The 17,384-nt window shown below is 44.1% G+C and overlaps 1 protein-coding gene across 2 annotated transcripts in view; it reads right to left on the bottom strand.

Moving 5' to 3' along the window:
* Window positions 1–6,118: 6,118 nt before the first annotated feature.
* Window positions 6,119–17,384, bottom strand: part of KDM3A (lysine demethylase 3A) — a 47,738-nt gene continuing 36,472 nt past the window's right edge. For both annotated transcript variants that reach the window (XM_074354611.1, XM_074354610.1), the window contains exons 18-26: window positions 16,967–17,203; window positions 15,637–15,808; window positions 13,177–13,264; window positions 12,443–12,573; window positions 9,439–9,558; window positions 9,219–9,358; window positions 7,816–7,992; window positions 7,599–7,733; window positions 6,119–6,825 (exon numbers count right to left, since the gene is read on the bottom strand). In XM_074354611.1, coding sequence (XP_074210712.1) covers window positions 6,745–6,825; window positions 7,599–7,733; window positions 7,816–7,992; window positions 9,219–9,358; window positions 9,439–9,558; window positions 12,443–12,573; window positions 13,177–13,264; window positions 15,637–15,808; window positions 16,967–17,203 — 1,281 coding nt within the window. In that variant the 3' untranslated portion in view covers window positions 6,119–6,744. The remainder of the gene's footprint in view (window positions 6,826–7,598; window positions 7,734–7,815; window positions 7,993–9,218; window positions 9,359–9,438; window positions 9,559–12,442; window positions 12,574–13,176; window positions 13,265–15,636; window positions 15,809–16,966; window positions 17,204–17,384) is intronic.

A 17,384-nucleotide genomic window follows, 5' to 3' on the forward strand; every position in this document is an offset into this window, starting at 1 on the left:
TGTTTTGTAATAAATCTTTTAAGGCTGCACATCTTCTCCTAAATTATTCTCTAGGTGCATTCTGTAAGCATCTTATTCTATATACAAGCTAACAAGTTAACCTGCCACCTTTTCCTGGATGCTGGTATAATTTTTCATTATACTTCCAGTATGTTGAGTAGATATGTTTAGAATATGAATATAATTGATTTATTCCTTCCCTTAGAAAATACTAAGTATTTCACCATCATATATTATTTTAGCTGTAGTTTTTCATAAATGCTCTTTATCATATCTACAGATTTCTCTTTACTTACAATGGAGTTATGTCTCAATAAACCCATAAATTGAAAATACAGTTACATCAAAAAATGCATTTAATATACCAAACCTGAACATCATAGCTTAGCCTAGCCCACCTTAAATGGGCTCAGAACACTTACATTAGCCCATAGTTGGGCAAAATCATCTAACACAAGCCTCAATAAGCAACTTCAATGAAGTATTGAATATCATGTAATTTACTGAATACTGCACTGAAAGTGAGAAACAGAATGGCTGTATGGTACTCACCATTAGTGTACACAGCTGAAAGCACCCTGGATCTGAAGAATGTTTGAAGCACTGAACTAAAATTAATTGCTGGATGAGGGGGATGCTACGCAACAGGGTTGTCAATCTCTCTCTTCTGATGAGGCTTGAGAATAGCTGGTGGAAGGAACTGGGACACTGACACTTGATGGTTTAGCAGGCGTAGTGTTCCTCGGGGAGACAGCCAGTCTTGACGGTATAGTTTTTATTATCTGTTTCTCTATGGCAAGCAGGAGCATCACGTATCTGCCAGGTCTTGCCAATCTCTGGTAATTGACAGCCATTTCTTCCAACATCGGTAGGCCGCTGGTGACAGTAGCAAACGCCTTTGCCAGTTTCTTTGCTGTGAACTTCCTTTGTGCTTCAGATATAGCTTCTGCCTCAACTTTTTCTTCCTCCAGTTCAATCAGCTCTTTATTGGGAAGCCCTTCAGTCTCCATGCCGAGCAGCTTGTGAATGTCCTCTTCATCGACGTCCAATTCTAGCTGTTTCCCAAGCACTAGTATCTTGTTACTTATTATTTCAGCAGCAGCAGCAGCAGCTTTGTCAAGCCTTTGAGTGTGTTCACATGTGTCTCCAAAACTTTCTTCCAAATGCCATTCATGCCTTGCTGTGTGACTCCTTCCCACGCTGCTGTGGTGCTTAGCACTTGGACTTGGGTTGTGCTCAGAGGCAAATACACAACCTCTGCATCAGGATGCATGTCACAGATGTGCTGTAGACGCCCTGGAGCATTGTCTAAGATCATTAGAACCTTGAATGGGATGTTGTTTGCCTACAGTTTTCTCTTGCCTGTGGAATAAAAGTTTTTTTTTTAAGTCTTCAAACAGTTCTCCTTTTGGCCAGGCTTTCTTGCTATGGTGACAATAAATGGGAAGTGTACGCCTGCTCACATTCTCCAGTGCCCCGCCTTCTCTGAGAGGTAGATTAGGAAGAGGCTTTAATTTGAACCCTGCAACATTTCCACCCAAACGCGGTGTTGAACAGTCCCCGAATGCCTTGAATCCTGGCAGTTTTTTGGACTCTTGATGAATGCATGCACGTTCTGGCAGACTCTTCCAGAACAGGCTGGTTTCATCCACGCTGACTTTTTGCTCTGGCAAGTATTTCTCATCCAATGTCATCTGCAGCTCTTGCTTAAAAGCTCTGGCACCTTCAGCATCAGCACTTGCTGCCTCCCTGCTGACTTGCACACTGTGAAAACGAGGACGCCTTTTGAGGTGCTGAAACCTCCCATGACTTGCTGTAAACACCTGCATGTGAAGAGCTAATCGCAAAGACTTCTTGTCTTAGCCTGGATCGTCAGCAGGCGGAGGCGTATGCTCTTCTCTATCTGGTCTTCCACGTGACAGGCAGTTTTTTAATGTCAGTTGGCCCGGCTCTTTTCTTTGTGATGACAGTGTATTTAACTGATGCTGCTTCGCTGCATCACTGATTCGCTTATCCTTTAAGATGGTTGAGATCGTCAGTTGTGAGAAGTCCTAACTCACGTGCAGTGACCATTACTGGCTTGCGCTCGTGTCGGCAATTAATTTTGAGTTTCATCTCAAGAGTAACGTTCTCTTTTCCCACCAGAAGCAGCAGACAGAGATGGGCATTTGGTAGACATCATGGGATGGGAAAACACAAACCGCAGTAACCAGAAAATGCTCGGAACACAGTACACTGAGGAATCTTGGTTGTTTACCCTCACAATCATATGGCTGACTGGGAACCAACACCCATTTGTGATAAAAACTCCCAACAAAGTATTGAGGGAACGTACCTGAACATATGTTGTCATATATGACGAGCCCACAGCTAACGTAAAATAAAACATATAATAAAAATATAAAGTCTGAACAGTCCTAGATCTGTTAAAAAAATTGAATCCATAGTTAAAAATCTTCCTCGTGCATGTTTTCACTGATGAAGTGCTTCTACTAAACATTTTAGAAATATTGCTATATATACACTTAAAGTTGCAAAGTCCCACCCAAGCACATTTGTAACTGAAGTCCACCATTTTTGAAAGGTTGTATGTTTATTGTTCAATTCCAAGCATCTCATTTCCATTCTGATTTCTTTTTGTTCAGTGAGATCCTTAGAAGTGTGTTGCTTAATTTCTCTACACTTCAGGACTTTGAAGTTATCTTTGTTTCCATTGTCATCAAAGAACATATTCTGTACGATTTCAACTTATATAATCCTTGGAAATTTATTTAGTTTTTTGGGGGGACAGTGTATGGTTGTTCTTGACAAATGAACAATATGCACCTGAAATGAATGTGTATGTTGCACTCATTGGCTTTAGCGTTCTGATGTTGATTTGCTTCAGGTCAATTTGATAGGTTCAAATATTTTATATATTTATTGGTTCTGTTTTTATTATGCCAATTACAGAAAAAGGTGGGTTAGAATCTCCATCTATGATTAGGAATTTGTTTTCTTCTGTCAACGTTTGCTTCATGTTATTCTGAAGCTCTGCTATAAGGTGCATACCCTCCTTAGGATTATTATAGCTTCCTGCTGAGTTGATCCTTCTATGATTGTGAAAACGTTCTCTCTCTGGTTAAAACCTTATCTTAAAATCACTTTGGTATTAATATAGCCATATTTGCCTTCATATAATTAATGTCTGCATAGGATAATCTTTTCTATAATTTTACTTTTAACCTATAGTCAAACTGTATCTTTTGTAAATAGCACAGAGCCAAGGCTTTAATCTGGTCAGACCATCTTTATCTTGCAACTGGAGCACAGGTATCCCCTACTTTTGAAAGTTTGCTTTACACCACTTCACTTTTTAATAAAGACTCACATTAGTACCTATTTTTGCTAAAAAAAAAAAAAAAAAAAAAAAGGCAGAAAGTGAAAACAGCGTTCAGCGCTGGTTCTGCGGTGATCGGTCCCAGAGGGAGCTGCATCCTGAGCAGGGAAAGCGGCGCCACCGAGCCCCTTCCCAGGAAACGACACTCAGCGCCTCGGCCTGAAGGCGCTGTAGTTCTGAACTGTGTCTGTGAGCACCTGCGCTTTGTCTTGATTTATTCTGTGCATCCTTGAGCAACATATGTCCTATGGCACCTACTTCTACACTTAGGAAAGGTTTCACAGGAAATCTCTACTTTCGAATAGTGGGGGAAACCAGTGTTTAGAAAAGGCCCACTTGTTCCTTCCTTCCTGTCTTTTTAATCAATTAAAAATAAGAATGTCATTTTCTCATTCAACTCCGAAGGCTCCTCCTACTTGGGAGTTAATTTTTATTTGGTTAAAATATACATAACACAAAGTTGACCATTTTAATCATTTTTAAGTGTACAATTCAGTGGCAGTAAGAACACTTACAATGTTGTACAACCATCACCAGCATCCATCTCCAGAACTTCATCATCCCACAAAGAAACTCTCTATCCATTAAACAGTAACTTCCAGCTCCTCTTCCTCTCAGCCCCAGTAACCGTCATTCTACTTTCCGACTATGAAATTTGACTCTTCTAGGAATACGATTCTCATGAGTGGAATCATACAGTACTTGTCTTTCTGTGTCTGCCTTACTTCACTTAGCATATTTTCAAAATTCATCCATGATGTAGCATGTGTCAGAGTTTCTTTCCTTTTTAAGACTGAGAAGTATTCCATTGTATGTAGATGCCACATCCTGTTCATCCAGTCACCTGCTGGGTTGTTTCCACCTTCTGGCTCTTGTGAATAATTCTATTGTGGGTATGAGTGGACCAGAATCTGCTTGAATCCCTGCTTTCAGTGCTTTTGAGCATAAATCTAGGAGTGGAATTGCTGGATCATAATGTTAATTTTATGTTTAACTTTTTCAGGAAATTTATCCAAACTTCTAAAAATACTGTTTTATTCCTATGTTGCTTAAGGTCATCCAGGAATTTACAACCTCCCTTGTACACCATTTTTTCTTGCACGATGTGGGTTTTCTTTCCTAAGGATATTCTTAAAAGTTCCCTCAACAAGGGCCTGAAAAGAAACTCTGGTTTTTATCTGAAAATGCCCGTAAAGAACACAGAAAATAGTTTTGCTGTGTCTAGACTGATTTTTCAGGATGTTCTCTGGCGCAGGAAGAGTGGCATCTACTTTGCTGGCTCCCGCTGCTGCTCAGTCAGCTGTTACTGTCACTTCTTTGAAGATCATGTTTTCCCCATTCTGGGTACTTTTGAGAACGTATGTGTTTGGGTATTCTTTCCGTTTAGCACTGTGTACCACACAGGTGCGGGTGCTTTACCTTGATTCAGTCGCGCTTCTTCAGTCTGATGACGTGTTGCCAGTGCTGGAAAAATTTCAGTCTCTGAATGTCACCCTCCCTCCCTGTTTCGTTCTCTTGGTTTTCTGTCACTGATTATCAAACCTTTCATTTTCTGTGTCCTTCTTTATAGTTTCCTGTTACTCAGTGCTGTATTGTGCATTTTTACCAATCTTCCAGTTTATAAAACAACTTTTTTCTGCTGCTTAACTCATCTGCTGAATTTCTAATTTTAACCATCATGTCTCATTTCTGTAAGTTCTATTTAGCTTCCTTCCAAATCTGGTTATTCCTGGCAATCTCATTCTTTCATCATATTCTTATACTCTTATTTCTTTAAACATATTAGACATTTCAGAATACAAAATAAGTACTGGGTCATTCCAGAATCTATAAACTTTGCAAGTTTAATACGGCAGTTTGAAGGTTTTCATTGACACTTGCTCATGGTGGCTTTCAGTTTCCATATTTGTGGGGACAATGCACTTGACTGTGAATTACAGTCCTTAGACTTATCTATGGGGCTCCTTAAAGGCCTGGCTTGAAGGTGATATCCTCTAAAGAGAATGCACATTTTCTTCTTCTTTTGGCTACTGGAGATTTCCAACCAACAGTGCCAGTTTTAGATCCAAAACTGTATAAAGGAGCTTCTGATAAGAAATTCCCAGAGAAAGACATTTCCCAGTCAGGTAAGTAGATATTCCTACTTACTCTTTTCAGAATGATCTGGAAGTTCATCCTTTAAAGATTCTGGCTTGGAGGGGGTTGGCCTTAGTCAGGGACCTTTGACCTTCTACTCTGAGCTCATAGGTAAAAACCCAGACTCTCGGCCTCGTCTATGCTACTTGATTCCAAATTAATGGAGAACCAGTGAGCTACAGAGAGGTGGCTTCTTTATGAATTTTCATCCTTCATAGAGATGCTACTGTTTTGACACTTCTACTAATTTCATTTTCCTTTATAAATGCTTAAATTATGAAGGGCCAGAAGATAAAGTATTTCAATCTCCCACCTTTTAAGAACCATTTAGCCGGTCACTATTTGGTTTTTTGGTTAATTCCCACTTGTAAAAGTAGTTAATCAGTGGTATTTCTTTATAAAAGTGTGACAAGGGTTTCCACCCGGCTGGGGAGAAACTTGTTTCCACGTTAGCATTATAATAATCGCTCAGAAATCACTAGAGCATCAAATTTCTGTGCTTTTTAAGACGAGTTCCTGGGGCAAACTCTTACGCCTGTAACATCTGACGGAAGGTACACTGAATCCATAACTGGAGGATAATGCCAAAAAACTGAGTCCAAACATTATATGAATACTTTAATGCAAAATGCGGAACACGTAAAATTAGCAAAGCTTCATTTAAATTAAAACTCCATTTAACTAAAGATGGTTAACCCCAAGAATTGTACAGTAGTTGAGTTCTGCTCTGTAACGCCGGCCCTAATGCGGCCCGGCGAGGGCCGCACCGCTGGCTGCCGCTTCCTCCACTGCTCTCTGGGCCCTACGGGGCGGGGGAGAGGGTGCTCGGATGCAAAACAAAACGCCATCCAGATAACTGCGCGGTGATCCCTAATAGTTATTAACCCATTTGACTAAGCTGTCCAACCAAACAGCTGGGGAATAACTGCAGATGTTGCTCCAGAGCTGATGAGAGGTTTTGTTTTTACAGCTGGGTAGAAGCTCTGCCCTCGGGGAGAAGTCACAGTTTAAGGATGCATGTTCTGTAAATAGTTACTACATATACACATTTAGTGTCTGTAAACACTAGAAATATACATTAGACAGAGTACCCTTACCAGGTGGGTACAGTTTAAAAAAGAAGATGAGGTAACATGAATCTCAAAGTCCACAGGAATCCTGCCTGGAGAGTTTGAACAGCTGCCAGTAATTCGCTTCCAATGTGCAGGGTTAAGGCGTCTCCGGGGCCCTCAGGGTTTGCCAAAACCGGATTCACTGGCTTTCAGCATAGCAACCGCATCTTTCACTGCGTGGTAGATAACGTTCTTCACCTAGAAGAATGAGAGAAAACATGGTCAGTTTACCACTAAATCTAAAGTCGGTCACTAAGAATAAACTTTTCCCCTACCAATTTTATGACCATGATCTCGGATTTTAAAACTCCAAATTCAGTATGAAATGTTAATAATATTTTAAAGGCCTCCAGGCTCCTTTAGGCTAGTAGCACATACACATTTAAAACCCATGCCTCCTTTGAGGAACTTAAAGCTCGTTTCCTCCCTTCCTCAGGCTCTGATCTCACATGGCCCTGCCTCCACGGGAGAGCAGGAGAAGCGAGTCCCAGGATACAGTTCTATTTTTCAGAGGTTATCTATTTCCCTAGTTTTTCAAACATGGAATTATATGTTATATAACTCACTACTGAAAGCCCCTAAAAAACCCACCCTTTCAGGCCCACTTTGGATCACAGAGATTCTGTTCTGCTCTACCCAAGGCTGAGAACACTCCAGCATGAAAGGTCTTTGTTCAAGACCCCTGTCTGACAGCTGAGCCAGAATCAAAAGTCAGGCCTATTCATTTTCAATACTAAAGCCTTTCTTTTGGGGCACAGCCCCTTACAGAGTCTAAACAGTATCAAACTGAAATGAGATTTCCTTTGGGTTCATTCCTTCTTTGCCTAAGTAGACAGAACTAGACACAAAGCCAGTTCATCAAGTCACCGTACTGAGTGTGATGTGGCCAAGTTTGCTGATTATTCGTATAAGGTCGGTAACGGGCCATGAAGCCGGAGTCAGAGAAGGCCGGGAATCAGCGCTATTCTTACCTGTAATTTATCTTCATGATTTGTATGAGTCTGTGACAGATAGCGGAATTCCTGAGTGAGCCAGAAGCAGTGTTTAACATGCTCTGGGGAAACAAAATCTTCAGCCACTTTGATACAGCTGTACAAGTTATGAACCTGGAGAACGACAAGCCACGTTAGGAACACGTGCAGAAGTCTGCAGTGTAAAGAGAATAAAGAATAAAGTAATGGTTCCTGCCTGATGTGGCGCTCCTGCTGGGATAAATACCACGTCTCCAAGAAACTGCACGATAGCCCAGCCTTGAACTCCATACTCTTGATGAAGACGCTTTCTCAGGGATCGGTCTAGATACCAGCTCTGATCATGAATGGGATCGTGGTCTGCGGGGTTTTCTTGACCTTGCTCTTCTGAGACCTAGAATACATTCAAAATATTATGAAACCGAGCAACATGCTGAGACCCAAGGGGGGCATTCTGCCCCCTGAACAGTGTGGCAGTCGGTAACGTCAGGCCTTCTTCAACCTGCGCCCCTGCTGACAGAAAGGGACAACGAGTGCCCCAAGACGTTAACTGAATGAATCGAGAGATGGCTGAAAGAAAACGTGGCTTCTCTTCTGTCATTTCCTATAAACCACGACTGGCAGTCTGCATATTTTTTTGTAAATCCTGTGTTTGGACAATATTTTGGCCTTGACTTCTGAATGTAAGTAGTTAAGCTCCTTAGAAACAGGCTTGGCGTACTGCAGTTCTGAAAAACCTGTGTCCACTTAATAATCCCAAAGATGACTGTAGATTAATCTTGTTTATTCTAGACCCGGTATCCGTCAGCAGACTCAGGGTGACACTATCAAAGGAACAATATGGTGACCAGCAGGTTTTCCGGAAGAGTCAAATTATCCTTAGTCAGAAACATCTTGATTCAAACCAATGCTGGTTATGGACCCAGTTGGTACCAGGCAGCAGGCGAGGTGTGTTCACATTTATTCCTCGTGAACAACCACAGAGACCAGCCACCGATATCTGGGCGGCCGTCAGCAGCCCCAGTAGGAAACAGGCTGAAAACTGAATACACCCATCTTTCCTGCTGCCTACAACCTCCAAGCAGAACCCCTGCCAAACAACCTGCTAACTACTGGAAACCTGGAACCTTCCAACCCAGCATCCCTTTCCCATGGCCCTTCACAAGCTCAAGGCCACAGTAGGGCGAGACATCTTCCTGACCTCCCACTAAGTGAGGGAGGACAAACCAACAGGGACTCACTCAGAACACAGCCATCAAGGGCGAAGGACTGACACGCACTTCTGAAGTGCACAGAGTTTCATAGCAATAAAAACAGATACTGCGTGAAGATCAGAGGAACTACCTTGAAGGTAGAGCACAGAAATCTCCAAATGCTCTAAAACATAAAACACAGACGTAGGAAAGACAAGCCCCCCTATTCTCAGAGGTGTGAGCCTGATCACCTAGAGACGGCCGCCCCCTGGCAGGCAGCTGCGGCCTGGCCAATCTGACACGCCCAGATTCGGCCTCCGGAGCTGGGATTACCCCCCGCTAACCCAGCGGGTCCTCAGCACACAGTCTCCTCTAATACTGCTATTCTGCATGCCTCTTGCCACACGCCAGGGGGTAAGGAGCACACCTTTTTAAGAAATTCTCGTATCTTCTCTGTGTCCTTAGCAGCGTATATGTGCCAGAGGGCTCCTGGCTTCTCTTTTCCTTCAATAAATCGCTTTATTGTGAGCTCATCAGAATCTCCATCTTGGATGGTTTTAAGGACTTCTAGAACAAGAGGAAAAGCAAGTATCAGACCACAAGCTCCAGCTCAGAGAGTAAGCCCCACTTTGTGCTCAGCACCCTACCTTCTTCTTGGTCACCCTGTCCTTTGGGAATTCCCACATAGACCATGACATTAGCTGCATCAGATACATCTAAGTGAAGATTTGTTGTTCCGTATTTCCGATCTTCTGGAGTAATTAATCCTGCAAACAGAAAATGCCTTATATTTACTGAGACACCAAAGCTGACACAGTCTTCCCCACTCCCAGGGATACTTGATCACAAAATTTAGAAGTTGCCTTTCTAAGCATGTAAAAGTAATAGAACAATATTTAATATTAAATTATTTTATTCTTTCAACTTTGATTTCAGATAATCTCTTATTAAATAATTAAAAATAAAAACCCAACTCCTACTACTAGACTTCTGTTTCTGGTGATAGGCGAAGTAGGTCCCTCCTGCTGAGAACAACTAAAAATCCTGGATGAAATTATTGAAAAGAAATTTTTAATAAGTCAATATGCTGGCAAGAAAAGAAATATTTAGAAGCCGAAACTAGAAAGCAGGACTCGGGAATGGCAGAGTGGACCACTGGGGCTGGGATTTGCCAAAGGTGTTTGCTCAACCAGGTGAGCTCGAGCTTCAGTTGTCACAGCCTAGGAGGGCTCTGGGGCAAGACGTCGGCCCAGGGTCCACGTAAGATGGAGAGTCTAACAGAAACCCCCGCCCCCGCCCCCGCTGCGTACACATAAAGCCAGGACCGCAAATGACCATGTAGTCAGTATAAGAAGGAACCCTGTCCAGTGCGCTCTGTGGTCCCCTCAAATGTGAAAGAGAAGAGGTGAGCCAGAGCACGAGGCCCACACCGGCGCTCATGGTCCGAGCGCTCACCTCCTACCCCAGCAGAAGGCTCCACTGGCTCCGCGTTCAACCAAGGCTCACCACGCCCACCCTGACATGAGGATGCGGCTTCCAGACCGGGCCGCGCAGGGGAGCCAGGCATGGGGCGGGCAAGCGGAGGCTGTCTCCTAACCCGCCAGGCCCTGAAGCAGCCCTGTCCTGTCCGGAGGCCAAGGGACGGCTTTCTGGCTTGCGGGGGCCTGTGGCTGTCAGAGCAGCTACACACAGGAGGGGGCGCCTCACAATTTCAACCTGGGGCCCCGGCCCTCGAGCCCTGCTGTGCTTTCCTTTCTTTCCCATTTGCTGAAATAATCAGCCCTAGGAGTAGGTGAAGCCTTAAATGTTGGGTGAAATCACAGGATATATGAGATTTTCTTTAAAATGCTGAAGGAAAAATATAAAGAGAGGAAATAATGAAACAATTACAGAAAAACTGGATGGCTGTTGTAACTAGGTAATGAGTATATAGGAAGTCACTGTACTAGACTCTTAAGTTTTCAGTGCATTTGGAAAGTATTTTTATAATAAAAAGTAAAAAAGTAAAATTTGAGAAGAAAAAAGCAAGTAACGTGATAGAAGGCAAATGAATGAAATGAACAATTACTGATGACGGACCAGGTGAAGCTCCAAAAGTCTGATTCTGTTTATATAAAGCTCAAATCCGGGGGAAACACTGCAAAAATATTCTGCAGGAATATAAATATATACAGTAGAATTACAAATGGAAGGAAACGATAAACACAAACTTCAGGATGTTGGTTACCACTGGGGCAGAAGGAAGGAGAGAGAGCTGAGGGGAGGCAGGGAGGTGAACAGGTCGCAGAGCCTCGGCAGAAGCTGCTTGCTGGTTTGGCCAGTGCCAAACTGAGTACAAAAGAGTTGTGCAAAACAAAGGAAACGACACCTACCCAGCCGTCAGCCCAAAGTCCATCCAACCCCAGCTACGGGTGACTGCACACTGATAAAACCAGCCTCTACACTGAGGCAGCCTGAACACAGATGGACCCAAAAACAATGGTCCCAGGGAAAGGATTCCCAGAAAATAGAAAATCCTGTAAACAAAACACACCACAGACTTTTATGAAAAGAACATAAGCTGACACAGTAGGGGCTGCTGGGTGACAGTGTGCAGGGGCTGGAGGTTGGCTCCAGCCTGGAAACCAGGGGACCCGAGTCCTAGTCCCAGACCTGCCACTAGATGCTCCCTGGAGACCCTGATCAGGTCAAGGTCCCTTCTAATCCCCTCCAGTCCTGGTTCCCATCTGTAAAACCAGTTGGTGCTGCTGGAGCTGGACAGAGGTTAACCCCCTGATATTTCCAAAGAACCTTTTCACTCTACTCTATTTGACTGAGGAGTCACAGCTCAGTCACTCAACTTTCGAAAAATGACCGCTCTGTAATGTTTATAATAAGGTGTAAGGTGTTTGAAGACGAACACATTTTCATTATTTTCAGCCCCTAACTGCTTCCTCTGAATGGAACCACTATGTCACAAGTATCATAGAGTAACACTGCCATCTACTAGCGTCTGGGGGGGAAATCTGTCAAGTTGTTTACACCAAGCAGACTGTTTATTCTGAAAACCTCTCAGATAACCACTTCTGCCCCAACAGTGTCTGGAGAACATGGCAAAGATTGCAGAAGATTCTGTTCTTCCCCTTCCAGTCTGAGAGACAGGAGTTGGGATAATTATGGGAGGAAGGAGTAAATCAAAGGACTACAATTCAGCACTTTCAATGCTAACTTTAACTTAAGCAACTAACTACTACCCACCAACAGAGAGCAGAGCACTTAAGTGTAACAGATGCTAAAGCAGCTGGAATGCTAGCAGACTGACCTAAATGTCCAGCAACATTAAAAATAATGAATAAAATTACATCCATTCAATGATGCACCAAGCAACCATTAAAACGATCATACTAAAAACCAGTAAGCAATATGTAAAGATTTTACAGTGTCATATTAAGTGTAGAAAAGAAAAATTTTAAATGGCATGTGCCCTACAACTAGGAAAGGAACACGAGCCAATGAATGAGAGGAAATATGCAAAAATGAAGACGACTGCTGTGGCTGAGGGTTAGGACTACAGACATTTTCCAACTCCCCCCCACAAAAATCAATGTTTCAAACATTTTAACTTGTTTTATTTCTGTGACAATTTTTCCAAGTTAGCCGTTTCTTCCTTACCATAAGCATTATACATCTTGGGACCCAGATCTGGCCTGACAAAGTAGTTTGGCAGCCTCGAGGCCAAGTTCAGTTTGCCATCCCTCCTTGTGTACTCAGGCAGTGGAATATTGGCCATCAGATCATCAAACCTAGGACAAGAGAACCATGAATTTGCAAAATAAGTGTGTTTCTCATACACTGTGGTGTTTGTTTCGTTCCTTCCACACCAAAAGGAACAAAAACATCTGTGCATGTATGTGTAGATGCAGTCAGCTATCATTAACAGTATTAGGGTTAGAATTACAGTAGTTATGAACAAAGACATCTTCTTTCTCTCCTAGAGCACACATTTGTATCCAAATGATCTAGAATACTTCAGACAAAAGATCTGAACAATAAATTCCTGTAAGAAGTGGCACTCAGGGATATATTATTCATCAGTTATGAGGATTCTTTCCAAGGTTCAAGCTCAAATCAGGAAAATGGATCGAGCAATTGCACTGCCTTGCTGTCTAAAGGAATGACATGACTGCATCATCCTCGGTCCTAACACGTCTGATCTCACCGCTGCCTCCAGGCCAGCGCGCGCCGTCTGTCGGCCCTCCACTGGCAGAGCGCTACCATGGAAGCACGCGGTGTTTTCATTAGTCAGCCAGATCTGAAAGTCCGTAACCTCTTCATCTCACCACCTCACAAAGAATTTCTCCCTCAAGTCCAGGGCAGAGCCACCTCTGCCCTCCCCATACCCGTACCTGGAGGGCATCATGTCTCTAAAGTCTTCTCCTGGTGGCCAGTCCTTCAGTTTCAACACCATAGGCTCTTTTTCATTTTTCAAGCGGTCTGAAAGGTAACCGGAATTACTGGGTTGTTGCTTTTCACAACTAAGAAACAGACCAAAGTCAATGGCAAATTAGCACTACGATGCAAATTAAATTTATTTATCTCTGTAAAATCTTCATAACCTGATATATTTAGTACACATGTATTATTTTTCTCTAATATTCACCTCCTGCTAAGTGCCAAGCATTTTATTTCTACAGCGCCAAGAAATCCATTCGCACCCAGGAAGCAGCAAGGGATAGCAAAATAAAGATGGCCAATGAGTCTGTATTGGAGCCCTGTCTTTTCCAGATGCTTATTAAACTGCCACTTATTCTTTGAGATTTCGGCCACTACTCCCTTTTGTCTACAGATGGTGTTCTGACAGACCCAGTCTCCTCTTATACAGTGTCCTAGAAGAAGTGAGCAGCTCCCTAACTAACACACAGCAATGCACTTTAATAATCAAAGGCCACAGATGTTTAGAAAATCCAGTTTTCTGGGGCCAGCATGAAATATAAATGACTTATTTTGCTCAGAGAGACTGAAGCTACCTGATGTTTTGTCCAGAGACTGGGGAGAGGGCCTCCCAGTCCCCATGCCCCCCCCCCCGCCACTTCCCCACCTTCTGCCTGATGTGTGCAGGGTTTAGTCAGAACTATTTTCCTGCAAAAAAGACAATTACCCGTTGCAGATAATGCCAAGGAACCAAGAACCAAAGAACTCCAACTGAAAAAGATACACTGGTAGTTAGGATTAACGGCAGTGACAACTATTATTTCACATCTTAACCGTGTTCCAGTCTCTGCTAAAGTGTTCTAGCCAGTTAGTCCTTACAACTAAATCCAACATCCCAGTGAGATCTAGCACTATTTAATATTCCTATTTCGGGCAAGGAAATGGACAGATGCGTGAGGCCATCCAGCTATTAAGCAGCATTGGCTTTGGGCTCCCCTCCCGCGGGCACAAGTGGAAGCACAGCATTTCTGTCACAGAATTAAAACGGGGACCCAGGTTTGACTTCAAACCCTATATTCTAGAGGACTAACATTTGTATCTATCGCAAAACCTAGTTTAAACAGGTGTGCGCTCCAGGGGACCATGCACAGGGAAACACAGGGTGCCAGCGGCATTTCAGTGTGGGCGGTGCACTGAGGATCTGGGCAGCAGAACCATCACTGTGGAAAGGTGAGCTGTGGGGGACTCTGGGCTGCCCTCACCGTCTGCAGGCAGGAGAGAGTATGAGCCCAGAAAAATTAAATTACAAGCTCACGTCCATGTCAAGTACACAGCAAGAGTCAGGACTGCAACCCAGACCTAACTGGAAGGCACGGTGGTAGCTGCGCCCCGAGCCCCCTTCAAGGACCTGCTGCCCAGACACAGCTTCGGGGTCCTGCCCTTCCCGGGGCACTAGCACCTAGAGACCTGGGAGGTAGGGGATAAAGGCCCTGGCTTTCCCCACCGCAGCCCCATCTGAGACAATGCGGGGCAAGGCTTGCCCCAAACTCCCTCCCAGACTGGCTGAGGCTTCATTGAGTCTGCACTGAGCTGACGCCCTTTCCTCCCCTCCCTGCTTCCTCCTCCTCCGTCTGACAGATGTTGACCCCCATCTTACATCCATGTGTGGAAACCCCATCACTCCCTATTTAAGAGTTGGCTATATAACTTTGTATAAAGTTTGATGGTTTGGGCCACAACATGTAAGTGGGTGACAGGAAATAAGGAAGCAGGTGATTACGAGGTGAAAGCATGTCTTATAAGAATGAAAATGATAACCGAGCAAACTCGAGTTACCGAAAGTCTAAAGAATGATGGCAGCATGGTGACAGGTGCCTGTGCTGAGGGGCTTCTTGGAAACAGCTTGCTGCCTGGCCAGTCCACAGAAAGGGCCAAACCTCAGCACCAGACACACACGCCTCCTTCCTACCACAATCCCCCGGCCCAGGTGAGGCAGGCGGTGAGCAAGGTAACTTGTGTTAAAGGGATACACACTCCCCAGCTCCTTCAGGTCTACGTATCTTGTTAAACAATAATTACAATTTAAAAAAAATCAAAAGGTTATGTAAAACCACCAGCCTGAGTCACAAGCCTTGGCTCTGGGCTCCCCTCCCAGGGGCACAAGTGGAAGTACAGCATTTCTGTCACAGGACAGACATGGAGCCACCTGAAGAAGAGGTGGCCAAAACCTCACCTCTCCAAGGGACTACAAAGTGAATTTGCCTCAGTTCAAAAGCACAAACTTTGTAAAAAGAAAAGGGAGGAGGATAAGACACTATTATAGACTCCAGAGTCACAGGAAATGCTGTTGTTGTCCCTGAAGGGCCTGACTCCTGCAACTCCTGTGTCCCCTCCTTTCACATCCTCAACTCCCTTAGAAGGCCTTTAACACATACTTGGAACATCTTCAAATCCATCCCAGAAGTCGCCTACTGTGGCTCCGGTGATGATTTCATTGGTTCTGCAATTTACTAGGTCAACTTCCTGATTTCCAAACTCTTTCCTGAAGGATTCGGGTTTCCAGAGTTCCGTGTTCAATTTATGATGCACTCCTGACACCATCACTGGCTAAGAGAAGAGAATGAAGACTTTAGATTGAACTCCCCCAGCTTGGTCCCCACACCCGCAGCAGCCCCTCCTCAGACAGTTGCTGCTTTGTTCCTCTGTGCCTGATCCTCAGTCTCAGATCCCAAAGTGACAGACAGCTCAGGCCTCGGAGCTCCCACAACATTTCTTGTCTTCACCACTCATCGGCTACACACCCCCTGCTCTCAAACGACATTAGTGAGTTTCTAAGATCAAGGATCACACCTTCTGCCTCAGTTCCCATCACTCACGGAATTCCAACGCCAAGGCTCAGGGGCCAAGCAAGGGATGTGAAGGAGACAAAGTCAGGGGAAGTGCTCTGTCCAAAGAGGACATTGCCACTGGACCCTAGTCTGTTGTTACCAGGCAGGAATACGGCCCTGCGGTTGCCAAGTCTTTCGGTTATCCACGACAAGCCAGAAATCCTGACCTGTAGGCAAAACAGCCTAGCTAAAATATTGGCAACTAGTTCAATCCTTAGAAAACATTATGTAATCCAAATAAAAATGCTAATGGACTGCATTCAGTCTGTTGTCATCATGAGCAAATCTTGTTAGAACACAGGACTGAAAAAAATGTTTTCTTTGGTTAAATACATACATTTTTGTATTTGGCAATTCCCCACGTCCTGGCCTTGGCCAAGAGCAAAGTGTTCCTTTAGTGAGGACTCTGTCTGGTCCTACGGTACTCCATGGCGCAGGACCACCCAGAATTGCCTTCGGCACAACATTCTAACTCATGGAAGAGGGACACCTGATTTTTCTCCTATTTTGTCTAATCCCCAAAACTCATCGGCCCTAGTTATACCCCCACTTCTCCTACTGAGGTTTACCACACAAGACTCACTGAGCCCACAACGCGCTCATCAAGAATCCAAGGATGACTGCTTGGAAGCAATCAAAACCTTATTGGAAAATATAGCTCAGGAATGTCTGCTGTAAAAAACAAGACTCACAGCCACACTCTTCTCTAACTATATTCACCCTAAACAATAAAGTACAAAAAAATGAGATAAAGTATAAAGTATACACTACTTATTGGGGCGGGGGGCGGTATGCGGGATGGGTTGTCAGAAGTCTGGCTGAGGCTCCGAGGAGGGGGTCTGACGCGGGCTGGGCTGGGGAGCGAGGCCCCTCCTACCTGCCCCTGTTTCCAGCACTCCCTAAACACATTCCAGTTGCTCTTGTTGTTGGGATCCTGCAGGCACAGCAGCCGATTGTCACACAGCCAGTAGTGAGGAGTGTCAAAGCCCAGAATGCTGGGCTTGATGGTCAGCCCTTGAGGCCTCTTAGATAAATCAGAGCAAGTCTTATTTTGCACCAGAGAGGCAAAGATGTCATCAAGGATTTTTGGTGTATTCTTGAGTCCATTTTCTGTCTGAATTTGAAAAAGAATACAAGTCTTAAATACGTCACTCCCAACCATCAAAACAAAAACCCATTCTCATAACGGTAGGCTGAATATACATTACAATCCAGGAAAGAGTCCAAGCCAGGGCCCTCAAAGAGGTAAGTCCTCTTCCCTACCAGACACCACATCTCTCAGAAGTGGGTGTAGG

The sequence above is a fragment of the Camelus bactrianus genome, chromosome 28, assembly GCF_048773025.1.
Source record: "Camelus bactrianus isolate YW-2024 breed Bactrian camel chromosome 28, ASM4877302v1, whole genome shotgun sequence".
Classification (NCBI taxonomy): domain Eukaryota; kingdom Metazoa; phylum Chordata; class Mammalia; order Artiodactyla; family Camelidae; genus Camelus; species Camelus bactrianus.